Below are 20,830 nucleotides of genomic sequence, written 5' to 3' on the forward strand. Positions count from 1 at the left end.
TGATACATGTGTTAAAGTAATCTGGAGTGTAAATCAAAAAAGCTTTGCAGATACTGCACACATGATTGACTTTCAAGTTGTTTCCCCCAGTTGCCACTGTTTTTGATCTGTTGTGCACTTGGATAAAAACTAGTAACAACATACAATAGCCTATAAAAAAACCTCAAAATTATACCAGTGGTAGAAAAACAAACAAAGAAACAAACAAAAAGCTGCACAATTTTTTTTCTGGGCTAAAAAGCACAGGACTGAATTATTAGAAATTCTGAAACAGTAAGATTGTTAATAAAAGTACTTATAAAGAACTATATCTACAATATTTAATAATTTAAGGCTCACAAAAAACTAACATCTTCTCAAAAACAAAACAGATGTTTTCTGGTATAGGGTTAAAAGCACCGAATTCACTTCACATACTAGATAACCAGATCTGTACTGATCACAAGTGGAGAAATCTGAAAGTGTTTCTTAGCTAATATTTCTAGTGATTTAATGAAATCAGGGTTCACAGGAAAACAAATACCCCCTTTCGTTCTTAAATACAATTACACATATATAAAATATATTGGAATAATTTTAGTTTGAAACTACAGTACAAAAAAAAAAATCCATTCATTCTCCACACACAACCCCTCCACCACCAACCTTTTAATACCAAACTTTGAGCAAGTGAATTAGTCAAAACTGACCTATTTAAAAATCACAATTTGTTAAAGTAAGTGTCTACAAATAACACCAGTTTGCACTGTAATAATTTACTAGTTCCTGTCTCAGGGAGTGTAGCTTATTTTTAGTCTATTTTAAAAATAGGTGACCCTTTGTGTCATGGAAAAAGAACATAAAAACATGTACTCCTGGAGGTCTGTTCAATTATAAAATATAGACTGACATAAAATACTGTCTAAATGGTACAAAAAATTATATATCATTTTCAACATCAACAAATCCTGCTGTCTCTCAGAACCCAAATTCATTCCCTGCCTTACAGGTCTGTTTCCCTATTGGAGTCCAGGCAGAGTGCATAGAGGGATTTTCTGAGATCTAGGTTGCTTTTAGCTTTGATATTGGTTTTCTCTAATGAGCCCGTGCCATTGTTGATCCCCTCACTGTTCTCCAAGTGCACAACAGATTTGTTCAGAGAGTTTTTACTGCGACTTCTCTTCAGTTCCCCCCCAGTTGTGCTGCCCTGAGCGCTGCTGGGCTCCTCCTTGAGCATGGCCTGCTCTTCGTTGTCCGTTTCTCGGTGGTAGAAGTAGTTGAAGTTGGACACGATGACGGGCACAGGCAGGGCGATGGTCAGCACGCCGGCGATGGCACACAAGGAGCCCACGATCTTGCCCCCTACGGTGACAGGCCTCATGTCCCCATAGCCCACGGTGGTCATGGTCACCACCGCCCACCAGAAAGCGTCGGGGATGCTGGAGAAATGGGAGTCCGGGTCGTCGGCCTCGGCGAAATACACGGCGCTGGAGAAGAGGATCACCCCGATGAAGAGGAAGAAGATGAGGAGGCCCAGCTCCCGCATGCTGGCCTTCAGCGTCTGCCCCAGGATCTGCAGCCCCTTGGAGTGCCGGGAGAGCTTGAAGATGCGAAAGACTCTGACCAGGCGGATGACCCTGAGGATGGCCAGGGACATGGCCTGCTGCTGGCCCCCGTTGTTGGTGCTGGCGGTGCCGGCGGCCCCGGGCTGCTGCTGCTCCTGCTCGTGGGCCAGCTCGGTGCCCAGGGTGATGAAGTAGGGGATGATGGCCACGATGTCGATGATGTTCATGATGTTCCGGGAGAACTCGGGCTTGCTGGGGCAGGCGAAGAAGCGCACCAGCAGCTCGAAGGTGAACCAGATGACGCAGGTGGTCTCGATGATGAAGAAGGGGTCGGACAGGCCGCTGGGGGGCTGCATCGGGGGCGCGTCCCGGGCGCTGCCGTTCAGGGCTGCCCCGGGCGGGACCAGCGGCGCCGGCAGCTCCCTCTCGTCTCGGAACTCGGGCAGCGTCTCCAGGCAGAAGGTGATGATGGAGATGAGGATGACCAGCACCGAGACGATGGCGATGCCGCGGGCCGAGCCGGAGCTCTCCGGGTACTCGAAGATGAGCCAGACCTGGCGCTGGAACTCGTTGCCGGGCAGGGGCTTCTCCTCCTCCTGGATGAAGCCTTCGTCCTCCCGGAACCGCTCCATGGCCTCCCGGCCCAGCTGGTAGAAGCGGATCTCGTCGGCGAAGACGTCGATGGAGACGTTGACCGGGCGGCGCAGCTTGCCGCCGGACTGGTAGAAGTAGAGGATGCCGTCGAAGCTGGGCCGGTGGCGGTCGAAGAAGTATTCGTTCCGCAGGGGGTCGAAGAAGCGCAGCCGCTTCTCCGGGTCGCCCAGCAGCGTCTGCGGGAACTGGCTGAGCGTGCCCAGCTGCGTCTCGAAGCGCAGCCCGGAGATGTTGATCAGCACCCGCTGCTGGTGCAGGGCGCTCCGCCGCCGCTCCTCGGCCGCCGCCGCCGCCGCCTCCTCCTCCTCCTCGGCCGGGGCGGCCATGGCCATGCCCAAGCGGTGCCCGCCTTCCTCCGCCGGCGGCATCGCCGCGTCCTCCGGCTGCCCCCTCCGGCTCCTGCCTCTGCCGCCGCCGCCGCCGGCCCCCGCGGGCGGCTCCGGCTCCGGCTCCGCGCCGCCCCCGATGGCCGTGGCGCCCCCGTTCTCCAGAGTCACCAGCGCGATCTCCATGGGCAGCGGCGGGGGGCAGGCGCCGGGCAGGCGGCGGGCATGCTGCGCTCCCCTCCTTCCTCAGCCGGCCGCCACCTCCAGCCTGCCCCGGCCGCCGCCGCCGCCGCCTCCGGAGAGCCCGGTGCGCCGCGCCGAGCCCGAGGGAAACGCGCGGGGACCCGGATATGAACGCGCCAGCATCGGGCTTGACGTCAAAGAGGATCCCGGCTTCTCCGCGCCCCCTCCTCTGTGCGAACCGCGAGCAGCCTCCCCCTGGTTACCAGGCTGCAGCATCCCTGCCTGGAGAACGCCGCCCGCCCCCCCGCCTGGACCAGCCCTGCCCCTGGACCAGCCCTGCTCGCCGCCGAGCAGCACCCCGCGGGGGAAAGGGAGGGGATGCTCCTGCCATCGCGGCCAGGCGTACGTGGCTTCACCGTGGAAATCCTCCCCCTCTCGGCTCACCTCTGGAGCAGAGCCAGGGAAAGCCTGGTGGTGTCTGCTCCGGCCTCACCGGGCGCTGAAGCAGGGCGAGGGGTCTGGATGGAGGAACATGGGAAAGGAGTCGTGCAAGATAGGACAAACCCTGCCCGAGTTCCCTACTCAGCAAAATCCCCCCCCCCCCCTGGATCCAGAGGACGGCAGTCCCCGGGGGCCTTTCCGGGGTACGTTCATTAGGGATGCTTTATCAGACCCACGGAAAGTCTCGCTGACGTCGGTGAAACCCCACTGCTGCCAGGGCGTGTGCAGCCGTGTAACAGGAGAAACAGGCTGATGCGAGCAGGGGCAGCGAGACAGGATCCATAACCGCTGCAATAATGTCAGGCGAGAAAGGGCTCGGCCAACTGTGTCTCGCACCAGAAGGGTGCATTTTCCCTTTGTGGGGTACTTGAGAGGCTGATGTTATCAAATTAAGCCTGTCCTATAGTGAAGGCATAGACATCTCCCACATCCCCGCCCCCATAACACACACAAGCTCCCTGTCACACACACAAGCCTGCACCCACAACCAGGTCAGGCTGAAACAAAAGATTACACTGCCTGTCCCTATTCGGGGATTATTCGTTAAAGGGATTTTATACAGCGAGGTCTGAGCACAGTCTCAGCTGCTATAAACCCCCATTTACACACACTGAAAATCATAATCAGAACACCACATTTTGGGGGATTCTTTTGTCCTTTTGATTTTTCCCCCGAGTTCAGTATAAACAGAACAAAGAAATTGGGTGGTGGAACCTATCCTCATTTTGTTTAATCTGCAGAAGACGGAGCTGATATATGTTTCAAAGCTCACCCAACCAAGAAAGAATATGTTCAGCAGAATAAATTTCTCTTTGGCATTTCAGCATATTAACACCATTGACATACACTCTTAATCCACATCAAAACTTGGTAAATTTCAATAGATGCAAATGTATTAGAGCAAACGGGTTTTACATTAGCACTTAAATTATAGCACACCAATGCTAAGATATTATTTGTTTGACATGTTCATGACATCTATTCAATTTCTATATAGGAATATAATAAATATGTATAAGCATACTCTAATATTCAGTATTTTAAAATAGATGTACCTGGTTTTTTAGCTGCGGTGGATTTCTGGGTTTCTGAGATAATCAGGAGTAAAATATTCAATATTAAAGTGGAAAACCATTCTACTTCCTCTGCCATGTACCATGGCAGTAACATTATTCATTACCGTATCCCTTTGTTACGTCCATGTGGCTGTATAATGGTTTCCCTAGTTTCATGAGGATTAATTCATTTCCACTTAATGTAAAATGTTACCTCTGTACACGACATGTGCCCAAACATATTAACCATTCCTGAAATAGAAAAACACATTCATATTAAATGGCTGTCATGAGTGATTATTTCCCATTGCCATGGTCATGTTCTACAATTTGCCTCCCAGAGCTAACACAACACCAGTGACATGTAAGGTTCTGCGGCTGTAATTTAGGGTCCAATCCTGCAAACATGAGTGACTTTACTCACATGAGCAGTCCCCATTGAATTCAATAGGACTACCTATTGATCACATGACCAACATTTGCAACACTGGACCCTAAGTTTGCAAAACCAGTTATTTAGATAATAAATCTAACCTGCAAAATATATTGTAATACCCTCCTGGGATATTATTTATTAGTGTGTTGGCCATCAGACAGACCTGCACAATAGCACCGGATGGGGAGCAAAGAAACGTGAGTCTATTCTCCCTCCAAGGGAATAAAAATCCCATTTCGAAAGGACACATCACCAGAAATTAGCACAGACCTCTCCAAGTCAGTCCCAGGGCTACTATCTAATCACAGGGGAGGGGAAAATCTCCACTGTTTGCACTTGGGTGCCACGGAGGTAGCAGGTGTACTCCAGAAAAGAGCTCTTGTATCTGTTCATCACTCTATAACATGTTGTACATCCACTCACGAAGCTCTCCCCTTCACAAACTCACTCCAACAGACACACATCCCTGCTCATATTGCCATTCACCCACCGCTACACCCATTCACAGGTGCATATAAGTTCATAGACTCTAGGGTCAGAAGGGACCAATATGATCATCTAGTCTGACCTCCTGCGCAACGCCAACATCCCAAACACACATCGGATGACCTGTAGATGGGCACCCATACCCAAACACATCCACCCATTTAAATGCTCCCCTGCATGCACCGTATACACCCACTACACTTCTGTTCTTACCCACCTCTCACAGGTGTACTCATCACCCCCCCCCCAAACAAATGGTTACACCCTCTGTTCTTCACACAGTTCCCCACATTGCACCCACAATAATCCAAACATGGCATTAGTTACATCTCAACACCCACAAAGACATCCTATACTTACTAACCCTCACCGCTTCGCACACACAGATCCACACTCACACACAGTTCAGTGCATATTCCTGAAGCATCCACCTATATTGACCCCCCAAAACACCATCTCCAATTTCCCCTCTACATCTAGCATACATGGTGCAGTATTATGGTGGAGATCACAGCCTTCTCTGGCACAGCATAGAGGAGTTGATGCTACTGCCTCTCTTCTGGAGAGCAGAAGGAGGGAGGGAGGGAGGGAAGGACAGCCAGATTTCTGACTCCCAGAGTGTTCTGTCCTAGCCCCCATCAGAGGTGGGAGGGAGACAGCACTCTGTGATACACTGTACCAGCATTTTTCTGATGCCCCTAGGAGCTGCTGCTGAATTTAAGGTTTCTTTTGAAACAAAGGTTCTAGCACTTACGGTTGTGGAGATAACCTTCTGAAGGTGAACTGATCCAGTGCCATTTTGCTGTTTTTGCAGGCAAATGGGAATTATAGCACTGAGAGTGTGAGATGAGCTGTCTTAGGTAGGGCATCACCTCTGAAACCTAATGAGGGGAATTAAAATGGCAACATCCTTATCTCTTGCCCTGCTGATCATTTTAGCGGAAACACCCACCTACTCTGGGATTGTGGGCAGTGTCTGAGTAGAATACCACCATTGCTCTCTCTCTCTCTCCCCACCAGCATCCCAGTTTAACCATCCTGGGAACCCTCACCTCCATGTACCATTGAGTCTGAGTTCCTTTCCTCTATACAGGGCAGATTCCCAGGGCGTGTATGTGATGGGGAGGGGGCATGACAGACAAGCAAGGAGCTGACTGGAAGCAGGAAGCAGCTCTGATTCAGGACCCCCACATTTCTCAGTGCAGTACGCAGTGGCTGGGTGGCTGAATGCTTTCTTGAAGGGTAGTTGTGTCTATGGAAACTCCAGGCAGATGGCATGGGATAGGAAGGGAGGCATGGAAAATAGGCTGACTTGTAGATAGTGTTGTGAAGTGCTGCCAATATTTTAACAAGGGGCTTTCTCAGAAATGTTCCACTTCACTAAGTGATACGTGTGACATTCCTTGGATAACATAACACCCACCCCCCACCAAAACATTCCATTCCATTCTATTCCAGTGCCATCCACGAATCCAAGGCATCAACTCTTCCACTCCAGTCCTCTCAATCAGTCATTCTTCCTGCTTCCCAGGACCTCAGGGAGGTGCTTCTGCATGGCTCCTCTCCAACCTGTTCTTCACAGCAGGAGCAGGTGGATTGGACTGGGACCTGGGAAGCATACCTCCTCCAGTGGCTGGCCAGCCGGCCTCCGGGCAGGCAAGCCCCTTCTCACTGCTGCTGGTCTCCCCTGGCCAGGGATTAAAGGAAGATGCACAGGAAAGGACAGCTTCTTCCCCTTTGCTAAGAGCCAAGAGAAATGTTTCCCTTTTCTTGGCTTCAAAGAATACTCTTCCTCCAGAGCACTCCCTCCCTCTGGCTTGTGAGATGAGGACTCCCCAGGAAGGAGAATCTGAAGAGTGGACAGCAGGAGGAGACAGTGACTGGCTGGGGCTCCCATCCTTTCCCACCAGTGCCTCAGAAAGGACTTCCCACAGCAACAGTGCCAGAGAAAGGAAAAAAGGCTGTGAGACTTCTCTCTAAAGGCAGACCTGTACCCAATCCGTTGCCTCCCCGTCCCCACACACAAACCTCTCTGCCAGTTCCCTCCCAGGCACAGATAAATAACACAATCATACCTAGATTTAGCATCAAACTTCTATTTCAAAAGGTGTATACATTTTCTAAAATGCAGGAAATTGCACAATGTTCCAAGGAAGGATCCCCCATCTTTACCTGTTTTTCAGTCAGTACAGGTTCTCCACTCTGGCCACATTCTCCCTCATGGTAGGAACGGGGATGGATAGTACCAGTGGTGTGCTAGCTTCACGGGCTGAGCCACCTACCTAGAGGTGGGCAAAATCTTTCAGCCAAAACTTTTTTCAGTGAAAAATGCATGGTTGATGATACTGAAACATGGAGTGACTTGTCAGTTTCACCAAACTCTTTGTGTCTACAAATATTTTTTTTAAGTCGGTACATTTTGTTTTGATATTTTCAAATCGAAACCTGACAATATTTTGATGCAAAACAAATTTTTTTTAAATAAAAATCTCTCAAACCCTAAATGAAATATTTTTTTAAATCCCAAACAATATTTGTTTTGCTTTTATTTACTGATAATTTGGGGGGAGAGGGAAATTTTTTTGGACCAACCCAAAAATGTGTTAATTTTTCCCCCAGAATTACCAGTGAAACAACAACAACAAATCAGCCTTCCATATAGCTCTAATGCCTGGTGCCCATGCCGCATTCTGGACACACGCATAGAAATAATTTTGTTTTCTTGGTTATGAATCATCTTGGGGAGACTAGTTGCTTCCAGATACATTTATTTCTGTGACCCCATTCTCTTCCCCTTGTGCATCCCATCCTCACTACATGCTGCAAAGTTGCATCGCCCTAGAAATATATATGACACAGACCTGCTACGCTCACTCTTGTTGATCTACTTTTACCATTGACCTCAGCAGTGTAGGAATTGGAGTGGGAGAATGGGTCTCCATTGGTAGGTGGAGTGGAAGGTAGGGTCAACTGGTGAAGTGGGGTTCTGTTATACCTTCCCCCTTGTTTCCTCTCAGTTCATGCCATAGATGACCTATAAATAACATATCCCTTCTGATCAGCTGGGTAAGGGAGACATTTGAAGCAGAGAAACTGCTGAAGGGGTTAAAGGCAAATCCATGCCCTCCCTTTGCTAATCCCCCAGCAGCTTGATCCTGTGTTGTGATGATTCAGGCCAGAGAGAGAGAGAGAGAGTTTCTGCCTAAACTGCCATAGTCCCTGAGGGAGACCCCAGTGCAAAGACTCTTATTTCCTGTTCAGGAGGATTAAGTACAAGGCCATTGACAAATCACAGTAAACATCTGTATGAGAGCACTCTCTCCATCAAGGCCTAATCCACAAAGAAATTCATTAATGAATGCAAGACATTCACACTGTTCTATCTATAGTGTCTGGCTGATCTATTTTAACGCAACCTTTGCAGATGTGTATTTCTGCACCACTGAATTTTTATTTATTTCATGTGACAATCTACTAAATCACCCCATTTGTTCAATGAGATGCAGAAAATTGCTGCGTAGATTCATTCTTTTGCTTTTGGACTGTACACTGCATCACATACATTGATGATAGCTGAAAAGATCTGAGCATTATAACGAAGCCAGCTGGAGTTCCTATCCTTTATATTTCCCGAGAATTAATGCACAAGTTCTTTAGCACCTTATCACCATCTGTTATAGTATATGGAAAAGATTTAAAATCAAGATTAGTTTTATTTTTTTGCATTTTGCTTTGATTAAAATTATAATCCCTCATGGGTATTTTCTTTCTTAAACTGAACATTAGGCTAATTTTCTGGTTACTTTGGTGCATTATGGCCAAAATGTCCAAACTTCACTGCCTTAAGTTTTTAGGCACACACAAAAAAAAAGCAGCCTGATTTTTCAAAAGTGCTAAGTTCCTATCACTCCCATTGACTTGAAGAACAGCAGCGAGAGCCCAGCACTTCTGGAAATCAGGCCATTTATGTATACTTATATAGTACTTTTCATCAGGACAACTCAAGGTGTTATATGAAGGAAAGTCTAATGAGCCCCAATTTACAAATGGGGAAATGGAGGTAGAGGGCTATGAAATGATTTATCTGATATCACACAAGAAGTCAGCGGCAGAGCCAGGAATAGAATGCAGAGCTCCTGATTTCTCCTCCAGTGTCTTACACACTGGACCACACTGCCTCTTAAAAAAAAAAAAAGAAAAGAAATGGAAAAAAAAAAATTAAAATCAGGCCATCCATTAGACTAGAGTGGTACTTCTAGGTACCGTATCGCATATAGGCCATCTTTCAATATCATCCTGTTCCCACTGAAGTCTATGGGAGCTTTGTCACTGATTTTAGAAAGAGCAGGATTGGGCCCAGGGACTATTACAAATCCAGCTGTTACAGGGTATTTTCCAATCCACTCTCAGAGCTCTGGCCTCCTCCAGAGAGCATGAATCATTCAGGCTTGCAAACACATGCCTGATTTTTTTAATCTCCATCCTTTTGCTATTTACACTCTATTACTGTGATGTAATCTTTAACTCTAGGGACATGATATTAAAGGGAAATTCACATTTTGTGCTTTTATTCTTTTTTAAAAGCTAGAACACTAAACCTCTCTTGTCACGTTTTAGCTGTCGCCACCCAACAGGATGACTAAGTCTGATCATGACAACTTTGATCACCCAGATTACATAAATAAATAAATTATAAAAAAAGACAGAGCTAGCTGAGTACTGCAAAAAAAAGGAGTTAATGACTTGAGTTCTGAACTGCTGTTCGGCCACATATGAGCCTCTTTTCCTTCACTATTAGTGCAAACAGACTCACAAATGGCTTCTGATTGCCCTGTTGTTCCCAGAATGAGAGTTATTTATATGAATATCTCTGTGTGCGTACCCTTGTCCACATTTGTGTGCAAACAAGAGTATCCGTCATTGCTCATTGTCCTGTTGAAAATATTTCACTCACTAAGGGCTTGATCATGCACCCATTAACAACAATGGTGCAGCTCCCATTCATTCAATGGTGCATGTGCTGGCCACACAACAGGGAGCAGAGACAGTAACATTTGACTTAGCTGACCAGTTGCACACCCTAGATAGTAGCAGTGTTATTTGCATTGTCTTAGCATGCCGGCACTCAGGACCCCATTATGCCAGAAGCTGTAATACACAGACTGCCCTTTGGTTGCGCATACTGCATACATGAGCTGGTTGACATTTTTAGAAATTTACGTTTGAATTTTGATGGGAAAAATCGGATAGATTTTTCATTTTTTTAAAAAAAGACTTCCCCCAGTTTTTCAATCCAAACTCTAGTCTGAGCCATTATGACTAGAGAATAAATTAGTAAAAAACCAAAGGGGCCGGATTCTTTTCTTGTGAGTCAGAAGTAACTCCACGGAAGTCCGGGGATTTGAACTGGTGAAAGTGGTGTGAGAGGAGACTGAGGCCAACGTGTCTGTTCATGATTGGTTCACATACAGAGAAAAATGGGCTAAATTCATTAGATAATTTATTTGCAAACACAATTAATTTAGCCAGCTGCAGAAAGGGATTCCTCTATGCCATTTGACAGAGAGTGAGCCAAATGTATTGATGATTTAAGCCGTGGTATGGGCAGAAGTGAGTCACTGAGTGGACATTGGCAGTAAAGCTGTGTAGTTTTTACCAGCGTGGTGTTCAGTGGGTGGATATGCAAAATTAGTGCCATTTACACATCAAAGATGTGGGAAAGCATTTGATAGGAAAAGCAACTAACAGGTGGGTGTAAAATAAAGTGTGCTGGCCTGAATATCCTCACCCATACTCAAATCAATGGAATGATACAGTGGGAAAAAAAATCAGTACTTGTCTTCACCTACGGCTGTGCCGCTGTGTCACTGTCGCGCCTAAGTGAAGCTGCTCCTATGCCGATAGGAGAATTTCTCCCAGTGGCGTAGTTAATCCACCTCCCTGAGGGGCGGTAGTGATGTTGATGGAGAAGCTCTTCTATTGACATAACGCTATCTACATGGGGGGTTCAGTCGGTAGAACTACGTGGCTCAGGAGTGCGGATTTTTCACACCCCTGAGCGACACGTTTATACTGATAGAGGTCTGTAGTGTAGACTTGGCCTTAGGCTATGTCTACACGAGAGAGCTTAAAAAGGCACAGCTGCATCCGTACAGCTGCGCCGCTGTTAGGTCTCCTGAGCCGACAGGAGAGAGCTCTCCCATTGACATATTGCTATCCACACCGGCGGTTATGTCAGTGTAACTTATGTAGCTCGGGGTGGTGGTTTAGTCACACCTCTGAACGACAAATTATATCGACATAAGTGGCAGGGTAGCCATAGCTTTAGTGTTAGCAAAATAAATCCTTTCTGGGGAGACTGCTTTATCTTTCATCTTCCCACTAACTGCTATTCTCTTTTGCATGCACACACACACACACACCTGCACACACACTGTTTAGTGAGTAAACTATATTCCTTTTGTACAGCCACTGAATACTAAATTTGCAATTTACAATCCATTTTCTAGCCCCGTTTTATACCCCATGTGTGACTTGCTCAAACTTTTCAGTTACCAATGAATCCATTCTAGAGATTTCCATGTGAGTAGTACCTGATTATTAATTATTATTCCTATTCTTATTATTTATCTGACTGTAGCGCCTAGATATATCAGAGATGAATTTGGTCCAGCATTGATATGGGTATGTCAGCAATCCAATTAGAAAATTCTCATTTCAAATATCTATGAAGAATCACCCTTGGGCAAAAACTCTCTATGCAAGTTTTTAACAAGAAAATTGGAATGACGTAAATCCAGTTTTGTGGTTTATGGGCTATGGGTCAGATTTGGAAAGGTGTCAAACTTCCATTTAAATGACTTTCAGTTAAGCCCCTAGATGGTTTGAGAATCCCAGTAGAACACTATTTTCATCTTTAAGTGCCTAAATATCTTAGGAAATGAAACTGACCTTCAGTGACTTAGCAGCATGAATGAGCCACGCAGGCTTTTTGGAAAATTCCACCCACATGTCACAGGTGATGTATAGCAGCTCTTCAATGACTTTCAATGGAGTTGTGCCAATTTACACAAGTTGAGGATCTAGCCTTATATGGGATTGTATGTAATAGTACAATTGAATAGTGTAAGCGGTTATCGATGTTAGTCTGAACCTCTCCCACATTTGTCTGGAAAAATAAGTAATAATCATCATCATCATCAGTAAAAAAAAATTATGAATGAGGAAAGTAAAGATTTTCTGCTTGCTCTAAGAACTGACAGGAGCAATGTCACGTGGGCTTCATTGCTAAAAAGTTAAATCTTTAGTGTTACAACAATAATCGTATGCTAATACATTTCCCTTTATCGGGTCAATTTCTGATGTAGAGTGAATGTCAGTGCTGGATTGACAGCTGTAGAGACTGATGCCCTTTGGTTAGCCACTGAGTAGGGGCAGCAGCAGAGCAAGCTTCCTGTGGTTAATACCTGATTCTCCTCTCACTTACACTGATGCAAAGTGAAGTCAGTGGGCTTACACTCATGTGAAAGAGAGAGCAGCATGAAGTCCACTCTCTGCTAGCGTGCTCCTGACATGGAGGGATAGAATATGTGCTCCCTGTTACGGAGAAATGACCAGCTAATACATTCTCCAATCCCAGTTACTGCCTGGCCTCTGCCATTACTGGTAACATATGTGCCAACTGTGATTTGGACATTCCCCCACTAGCACCGCACCTGAGACAAAAAACCAATTTCACAAAGGCCACCAAATGTTGATGACTATCATTCTCTATCAGCGTGGCTTGTATTGGCACCAATGTTCAACAAGCAAACACCTCAGGACCCCATTATTCATCTTCTGAGCCATCTAGTTGCTTTTCGTTTCCCAGCTGATAATTATGAGACAATCAAGAATCTGCTTATATGATCCCCCCTCACCCTATCCAAATGCATCTTCTGAGTACAATAGAGGTAGAGGCAGTTGAGGATGTATGAATTCCAGCAGTGTTCTTAGACCATGTCCCTCTCCTTCATGTTAATTTCTCCCGCTTCCCCCTGATGTAGGTCCAGTAGTAGAAGTTTAGGAAAAGAACAATGAGGCTGAGGATGTAGAGGAAGACCGCCATGTTGAAGCCGTCAGGGAATGGGCACTCTGTGAAGAGGTTATAGGAGGAGTGAACAGCGATGGCCACAAACTGGCACTGCCGGGGGAGGAGAGGGAAAAGAGAAGCAGGATTAGAGATGCTACATAATAAAACAGTCAAACTAGAACTATTAGATCATCCAGTCCAGCATCCCTCCACCAGCTACATCACAACTGGCCATTGGTCCATTCAGCCCAGAACAAACCTTCTTTTAGGTTGGAGCAGGCTAGATATCCCATCTCCTGCCACAGTGGCGGAGACCATTTACTCACTAAATCCAATATTCGGCTTCCTACCATACCGAAGGATATCATGGGTCCATGAAATACTGGATCCTGCCCACTGCCACAGGGGAGTAGGCAATTAGCTTGTAAAGTTTAGTATCCTACCCCATGCCACACCAGAGCAAAACACTAGTCTGTCTTCTTTTGTGTCAGGATAAATAAGAGCTTCAAACCCGGCTTCTTTACACCCTTTATTATTTTAACTTTATGGTATCTCCTCTTACTCTTCTTTAGGAACTAAATAATCCTAGTCTTCATAATCTCTCTTTGGATGGAATTAACTTCCTGCACCCCACCCCCAGCCACATGGCTCTAATCATTGCCCTTCTCTGGACTATTTCTATTTATGTTGTAGCCTTAAGCAACCAGAGAAACACAAGGATGAAATGTCAGGATGTGCCACACCCTGAGGGGATGAGAAAAGGAGAAAGCCAAGAGAAAACAAATTTAGACGGAGCTCAGGCCTACTATTTTTTTAAAACCTGGGTGCCTACAACCTAAATCCATACTGAGGAACTAAAATAAAAGGAGGTCTGATTTTCACAGTTACTGGACAACTACAGCTTCCACAAACTCCAGTGTCACTCAACACTTCTTTTAGAAAAAGAACCCAAAAAACACCAAGCCACTTCCAGTAGGGGAAGGAGGGGTATAGAGACAGCCACCATACACAAGAGAAGAGGAATCAGTGATTGGAACGACCTTCCCTCAGAGTCCCTGGCTCAAATATACTATGCTGCAATGCAGAAAACTTGTTTATAAATTGGGGTGGGGAGGGTTATGGATGTGTAAAAGTTTTCTGTCCGTTTCCTTCCCCTCATTGGGATAAGGCTTGTCTGGAAAAAGCTAGCGTAGATATTGAAGGCCTCTTGGCTCATTCTTGAGTAGCACTCAACACTAACTTCTCCCTGATTAGTTGCAGTGGGACACCTAGGGAAATAGCCATTCTAGTAGGTTAGACCAGGGATGAGAGTGCCAGGAAGGAGACAGATGGAAAACTGGTGCCATCCTATCCCAGGGCTGGAGAGGAAGGAGGTGGATGTATGCAATTAATTACCAGCTGCAGGATGGTAAGGTAGCGTTTCCACCACAGATAGCGCTGCATTTGTGGTCCCAGACTGGCCAGCCCATAATATAGGTACATGAAGATGTGCACAAAGGAGTTCAACATCCCAATGAAGAAAGCTGTGGGATAGAGAATACAGGAAGGCAGGCTGAACAAGACACATAGAATCTATGAGATCCATTCTCCGGTGCTAACGGACCCCATCCCCTAGGTAACGTGTCCAGAATGTTGTCCCTTTGTCACCCGTACATGTGTGACACCCTTCAGTCACTAAACATCATCAAGAACGCTCTAGAAACATGACCCTTCATCCTATACCATCTCACACCCTTGAGGGAGCACTCTATGCCACCCTGGTCCCTCTGTGTGTGCCCTAGTCAGAACTGGTTTCTAGAAGGGACGGACAGGAAATCCAAAGACAGAAGAGGGAATGCTGGATTGGATATTGCAGATCACTTGGATATCAAGGCCTTTCACAAAACTGCTTCCCATGCAAGAGCATCAATAACTCCCCGTGCCAAACTTGGCACTATAGTTCTAGCCTTGTGCATAGGAATCAGGGGTCCTCATAATGGTGGGGTAGTGAGAGGGGGCAGTCTGGACTCAGACTAAACGGGGAGCGGGGAATAGTCTGGATATGAGCTGGAGAGTGAATGGGACAGTCTGGATCCGGGTACAGCAGTAAGTGCGACAGGCCCTGGCTGAATAGAGAGTGAGGGCAGTCCTGGCCTGGGAAGGAAAATAAGAAGATGCAATTTTAGGCCTTGAACTTGATATTCTCATTTCTGTCTGGGCAGTGAATGGGACAGTCTTGGATGAGGAAGTGAACAGAGCAGTCTAGAGGTGGACGGGACCATCCTAAAAGGCAACCAACTGGTGTCAGCTGTGATACCCTTTTCTCTCACTACCAAAGTGGATAATGTGCAGTGAGATTTCTGTCACTGTCACTATGTAGTGAGGTTTCTGGCCATTATTCGTCAAGATGCAGGGTTCACATTATCTCCAGAACAAGAGAGAGGGAGACAAAGGCTGCCCAGGAGAGTGAAGCTTACCTTGTCCCCCAGGCACATATTTGACACCAGCCCACCAGTTGAAGAGCATGGTGCCATGATGATACACGTGCAGAAACGTCACCTGCTCAGGCTTCTTGCGCAGAATGAAGAAGACCTGAAAGAAGTCAAGAGAGAGAAAGTCTTGAGTTCTTCCATGTGTTTAGACAGGGCCAAGGAGTGCAGAGAGCTAAGGATAGCCAGCACTTACCTGAAGCGCCCCAACGCCATTACATTTGCATCTTGGTGACATATCATCCTTCCCTTTGGAAGCCAAGCTGAGGACTGGCAAATCCAGCACACACATGGACCTTATGCTATTTGGAAGGGAAGAGGCCAAAGGACTACCTCTTCCACAAAGCCTCAGTCATCTGTACCTTTGGATTCCACTGCAGACTCTCTCAGTGGTTACCCACACAGTTGGACCTGAGGCGCAACCTCTGAATCCAGACTTGATCCTCCACATGCCTTGGAGGAGTTTGGATCTGGGGTTTTGTTTGAGGTCCAAGATGCAGAAGATACCTACTAGCACTGGAGACAGATCTCCAGCGGAGGCATCACACTGAGCAGCCACGCTCTGATGATGTTCCCATTAGGAAAGAGGGTGCTATCAACCAGTCATATGCTACTTTGTCACTACCAGGAAGAACTGCTTTCTGGGCAGTGCTGACTGGGGGAACAGGCCTTATCTGCTATTCAGAATGAAAAGGGGATAGGTGAACCCATTAGCCATACAACTTCCATTTCTCCAAATTGATCCAATACATAGGAAGTCCCTACAATAATAAAATTTGGGCATGGAGGGTGTCAACTTATTCCCCAGTCAGGATCAGCTCCAGAGGTTCTAGGCAATCCGGCAAACATCCTGCCCTTGCTGTCGAGTTCCCCCTGTAGGGTCATTTGCCATTTGAGGTGCAAGTGAAGGTCCAGAATATCACTATTGAGCAGTTGTCTTCTAGGATGGACATTCAAGATAGGTCAAAACTCACCAGGTCACAAATCCTTATCCCAGGATCAGTGGCCTGGAATATTCTCATCTGGTCAACCCACACACAGGTATATAGTGCTAGGTTGTTTACTCTTCAGCTTAACATCATACTTTAGTCAGAGGGACCATGACCATGCTGCATCTACTGCCAAATGAGCAGACGCAACAATAGCAATTTACTTTGCACCCAGTTTTGGGGACTGGATTCTCATGGTGCGTGGGTGTGTACCTCATCAGTTCCACTCCCATCCACGCAGAGCTCGGGTTCAGATTTCTCCTCTCAGCCCTTCATGAACCCGACACCCTGAGTTGCCTAAGCATCAGAAAGTGTATTTGTGTAAAGGGGACTGGTCCTTGATTTAAAGGGTACGTCCACTCAGAGAATGTGTTGTTAAGTATGCAGCCATTGGGACAGAGAAGGCGCAGTCAAATTTGGACAATGGGGAGCACTCTCAGAAAGATGCTTCTAAAGAAACGTAATGGGCTGGTGACAGTAGCAAGGTTAGAGGCTTGAAGGCAAGTGGTTTCCACATGACATTACCCTGAAGTGGTGCCTCATCCCATGATAGTATCAGCATCATTCCCTGAAGTGGGCAGACAGGGTGTATGTGTGAAAGCCCTTGTGTACTGAAAGGCATCAGTCACATACAGAATATACACAGAACATCGGCCTGGGAAATACGCCTTTGTCCCATGAGGGAGCTCAGAGCCAGTAGTTTATTACAGAGCCTCAGCCAAGTTATTTCAGCCATGCCCACATTACCGTATCAAGCAGCTCGATGACTTTGGAGAAGAAGAACCACCAACACACTCTCGCCATCTGCTGGGAAAGACAAGGAAATGCTGTCTGACACCGAGAAAATCACTGTTCAATACATATCTATCGCAGGGCACGTCTGCACTTAAATCGCTACAGCTGCAATGATATCATTGTACTGCTGTAGCAACTGGACTCCGTAGCGCTCCAGTGTAGACACTCACTACAGTGACAGGAGAGGTTTTCCCATCGCTTTAGTTCATCCGCCTCCCCAAGAGGTGGAGATAGTTTGACAGAAGAATTCTTCCAAGCGCTGTCTACACCGGGGGTTAGGTCCGCATAGCTACATCTCTCAGGGGTGTGGATTTTTCACAGCCCCGAGAGACATAGCTATGCTGAAGTATGTTTTCAGCATTAGATCAGCCCTTGGGGTCTTATACTGCTGCCCTTCCTCACAGCACCTGATTGCCTTCTACAAAAAAAACAATAGCTGTAGTGGACTTTATGGGTCTCCCTTTTCACAGGGTAAAAATTCAGCATGAGTTATTTATTTTGGTTGGTTGGTTATTTAGTTGATTTTTGTTGTTGTTTATTTTTGGTGGGGCAAGGGTGGAGTATCATTTCACTGATCACCAAATATTTTCAGCCTAATGGCAAAGCAGTGGACTCATCAGTATGAGAGGTGGGCTCCATGCCACAAATTTCGGATTCACGCCTGTACTCATTCAAAGCCTGGCTGTATTTGGAGACAAATAGGAACATGGCAAAACTACAGAATTATCAAAAATTAATGGATTTTAAAAAATTGAAAATTATGGAATCCAAAACCCTTAATGAGTATCAGGTAGAAAATACAGCGTTATCCATGTGTCATGTCTAATAGATAATCTTTGAGTGCTGAAACAGATCATTTAATTAAATGGATTTCAAAGTAGGGGAATAGGAGCAAAGGCCTTTCTAGGACATGCAAATCTAGCCAGAGTGCAATCTGGTACCAGTCTTCCAGCAAAGCAAAACCATCTATCTCTGAAGAACGAGAGACTCACGACTAGCTCTTATGAAACTATACCCGCATTCCTAACTCGCTTCGCGTGTAATCCACTGGCTGACACAGGTAGCTGTAATTGGCCAGGACTGAAGTTACCAGGAACTGAAAGAAAAGAAAAAACTTAGTATGAGCAACCCATTCTCTGTCCTGCATCCATCACATCTTTCATATTCATATTCCCTTGGTCCCAAGGAGATTTACACTTGAATGCAGTCCAAATCCAGCACAAGATGAAAGTGACTAAAATTCATCACTATAGCTGAGCAAATAGAAAAAAATCTGCAAATATCTGTCAGAATCTGAAAGTGAATTTCTATATGATCATGTTTGTGACCCTTTTCTGTATATATCTGAGTGCTTGAGCTTTACTAGAATGAAGAGTGAACTATAACTTGAGAATTCTCTGAAAACAAATTTTGAATTGCATATTGGATTTTAATTTTCACTGTTCATTTTGTGTTGGTTAGTCACATTAGTCATAGAATCAGGGAGCTGAAACCATACCATGTGGCCCCTGTAACTGACCAACCAAGGATGAGAAGTGAATATTCACTTCAATCTTTAGGACTAGAACTGTTTGCTAAAGATATTTGCAATATTTTTTTGAAGAAGCATGAGAATTTCATGATCCTTATGAAAAGAGTAAGTAAAAAACCAAGTTCATTAGTTAAATCATTCGTTTCAGATGAGCTCAGCTCTAGTCATTTGATGGATATCAGAGGCCCACATGAAAAGAGTTGGTAGATCTCAGTTTAGTTCCTAATGGAAAGGTACTCACACAAAAAAAGAGAAAACCAAAGAAAACCGCACATCAATAAAATTAAACACCCTTTCCGCTGCCAGTGGCATTAATTTGCACCCTTGTTGGCAGTCTCAGCAAACATAATTGCAAGAGTCCGGAAAATGAAATTCTTCTCACACCCTCAGAAATGGGCCCAGTCAGGGCAGAGGCACAATTTAGGGGACAAATGTACATCCTGGGTTCTGTGGCTACATAGCAGATTTAATTCTCCAGGTTTGTCATTCAAGGACCTTTCACCAGCATTACATCGATAAACTCTAAGGGACTGTGTATTAGGGAAGGTGGCAACACGGGGGGAATTGTGTTTGCCATGGAGGGTCTGACTGTACTGCAATTAAAAACCCAGGGCTGGCCTGTGCCGGCTGACTTGGGTTTATGGGGCTCAGGCTAAGGGGCTGTTTAATTGCAACGCAGACACTGAGGCTGTGGCTGCAGCCTGGGTTCTAGGATCCTGTGTGGTGGGAAGGTCCCAGACCCCATGCTGCAGCCAGAGCCTGAATGTTTACACTTCAATTAAACAGCCCCTTAGCCTGAGTCAGCTGGCACAGGCCATCCCCGGCTGTCTACCTGCAGTGTAGACATACCCCCAGAGCAGTGGCTCTCAAACTTATTGGATTGTGCCCTCTTCGTTTTGTCTGCAGTAGTTTGCATCCCCAGGCACCCGGCCAGCCGCTGCTGCTCTCTGGCTGCCCAGGTCTGAAAGCAATACCATGCTACCCTTACTTCTGAGCTGCAGATGCCTTCAGAGCTGGGCACCCGGCCAGCAGCCACCGCTCTCCGGCCGCCCAGCTCTGAATGTGCACAGTAAGTTTTTATTCCTATATTTTCTCACCTTCCCCCTCCCCCTCCAAATAAATTCTAGGGCCCCCAGTTTGAGAACCTCTGCCATAGATGCTTCACCCACAATACGTATTTAACAGACTAGAATATGCCCTCTAGTGGAAGAATGAAAACATGTCCCAGTCACCGGTCATCCCCGCCTTTAATCTGGGGTGATTCCTCAGAGAAGGACTTTTGGGATCCTGCTTCACATCCCCCCCAGAATGCTTACACAAACAGAGGTGATCCATTCTCCTTACCTCGTAGAACATGTAGGCTGACAGAGCCACCAGGGCCAGATTGTAGGCACTCAGCAGACCCGTTAGCCTCAGCGGTTCCCACTTCTGCATGAGGCGGGGTCCCAGTGCCACGAAGAAAAGATAAAGGGTGAAGAGCAGTGTGACTGGGAATGGGGAGTACACCAGGAGCCAGGAGTCTGTCCTTGGGTCTGCAAAGCCAAACACACGGCACAAAAGCAGAGAACATGGTGGTTTGTGGGCTTCGAGAGGGAAATAGACTTTAGATCTAAATAAAGTGGTCTTGGCCTGGATTTTAATTCATCCCTTCCATCCCTGGGCCTGCCACATTTCTCTTGTCTCCCAGACGATCCTCACACTATTTTTTGTTCTTCTTACACTCCCAGGTCCCCTTCAAAGTACAGCATTTTGGTGGAAGAAGGCTGAACGCTTCTCGGTTAGTGCTGCTTC

The 20,830-nt window shown here is 46.3% G+C and overlaps 2 protein-coding genes across 3 annotated transcripts in view; both read right to left on the reverse strand.

The window, feature by feature from the left end:
- Nucleotides 1–207: 207 nt before the first annotated feature.
- On the reverse strand, nucleotides 208–2,566 carry LOC137141855 (potassium voltage-gated channel subfamily A member 5-like). Its single transcript, XM_067530948.1, has one exon. It carries the CDS (start codon nucleotides 2,564–2,566, stop codon nucleotides 983–985), a length of 1,584 nt encoding a protein of 527 aa, XP_067387049.1. The 3' UTR covers nucleotides 208–982.
- Nucleotides 2,567–10,693: 8,127 nt separating this feature from the next.
- LOC137141868 (very long chain fatty acid elongase 4-like) overlaps nucleotides 10,694–20,830 on the reverse strand; it is a 41,772-nt gene continuing 31,635 nt past the window's right edge. For both annotated transcript variants that reach the window (XM_067530965.1, XM_067530966.1), the window contains 6 exons: nucleotides 20,384–20,571; nucleotides 18,524–18,604; nucleotides 17,461–17,517; nucleotides 15,713–15,827; nucleotides 14,652–14,779; nucleotides 10,694–13,367 (listed from right to left, as the gene is read on the reverse strand). In XM_067530965.1, the coding sequence (XP_067387066.1) occupies nucleotides 13,197–13,367; nucleotides 14,652–14,779; nucleotides 15,713–15,827; nucleotides 17,461–17,517; nucleotides 18,524–18,604; nucleotides 20,384–20,571 (740 nt within the window). In that variant the 3' untranslated portion in view covers nucleotides 10,694–13,196. The remainder of the gene's footprint in view (nucleotides 13,368–14,651; nucleotides 14,780–15,712; nucleotides 15,828–17,460; nucleotides 17,518–18,523; nucleotides 18,605–20,383; nucleotides 20,572–20,830) is intronic.

This window comes from Emydura macquarii, unplaced genomic scaffold (genome assembly GCF_026122565.2).
Source record: "Emydura macquarii macquarii isolate MOO-44397 ecotype Brisbane River unplaced genomic scaffold, CSIRO-AGI_Emac_v2 contig_3122, whole genome shotgun sequence".
In the NCBI taxonomy this organism is placed as follows: Eukaryota; Metazoa; Chordata; order Testudines; family Chelidae; genus Emydura; species Emydura macquarii.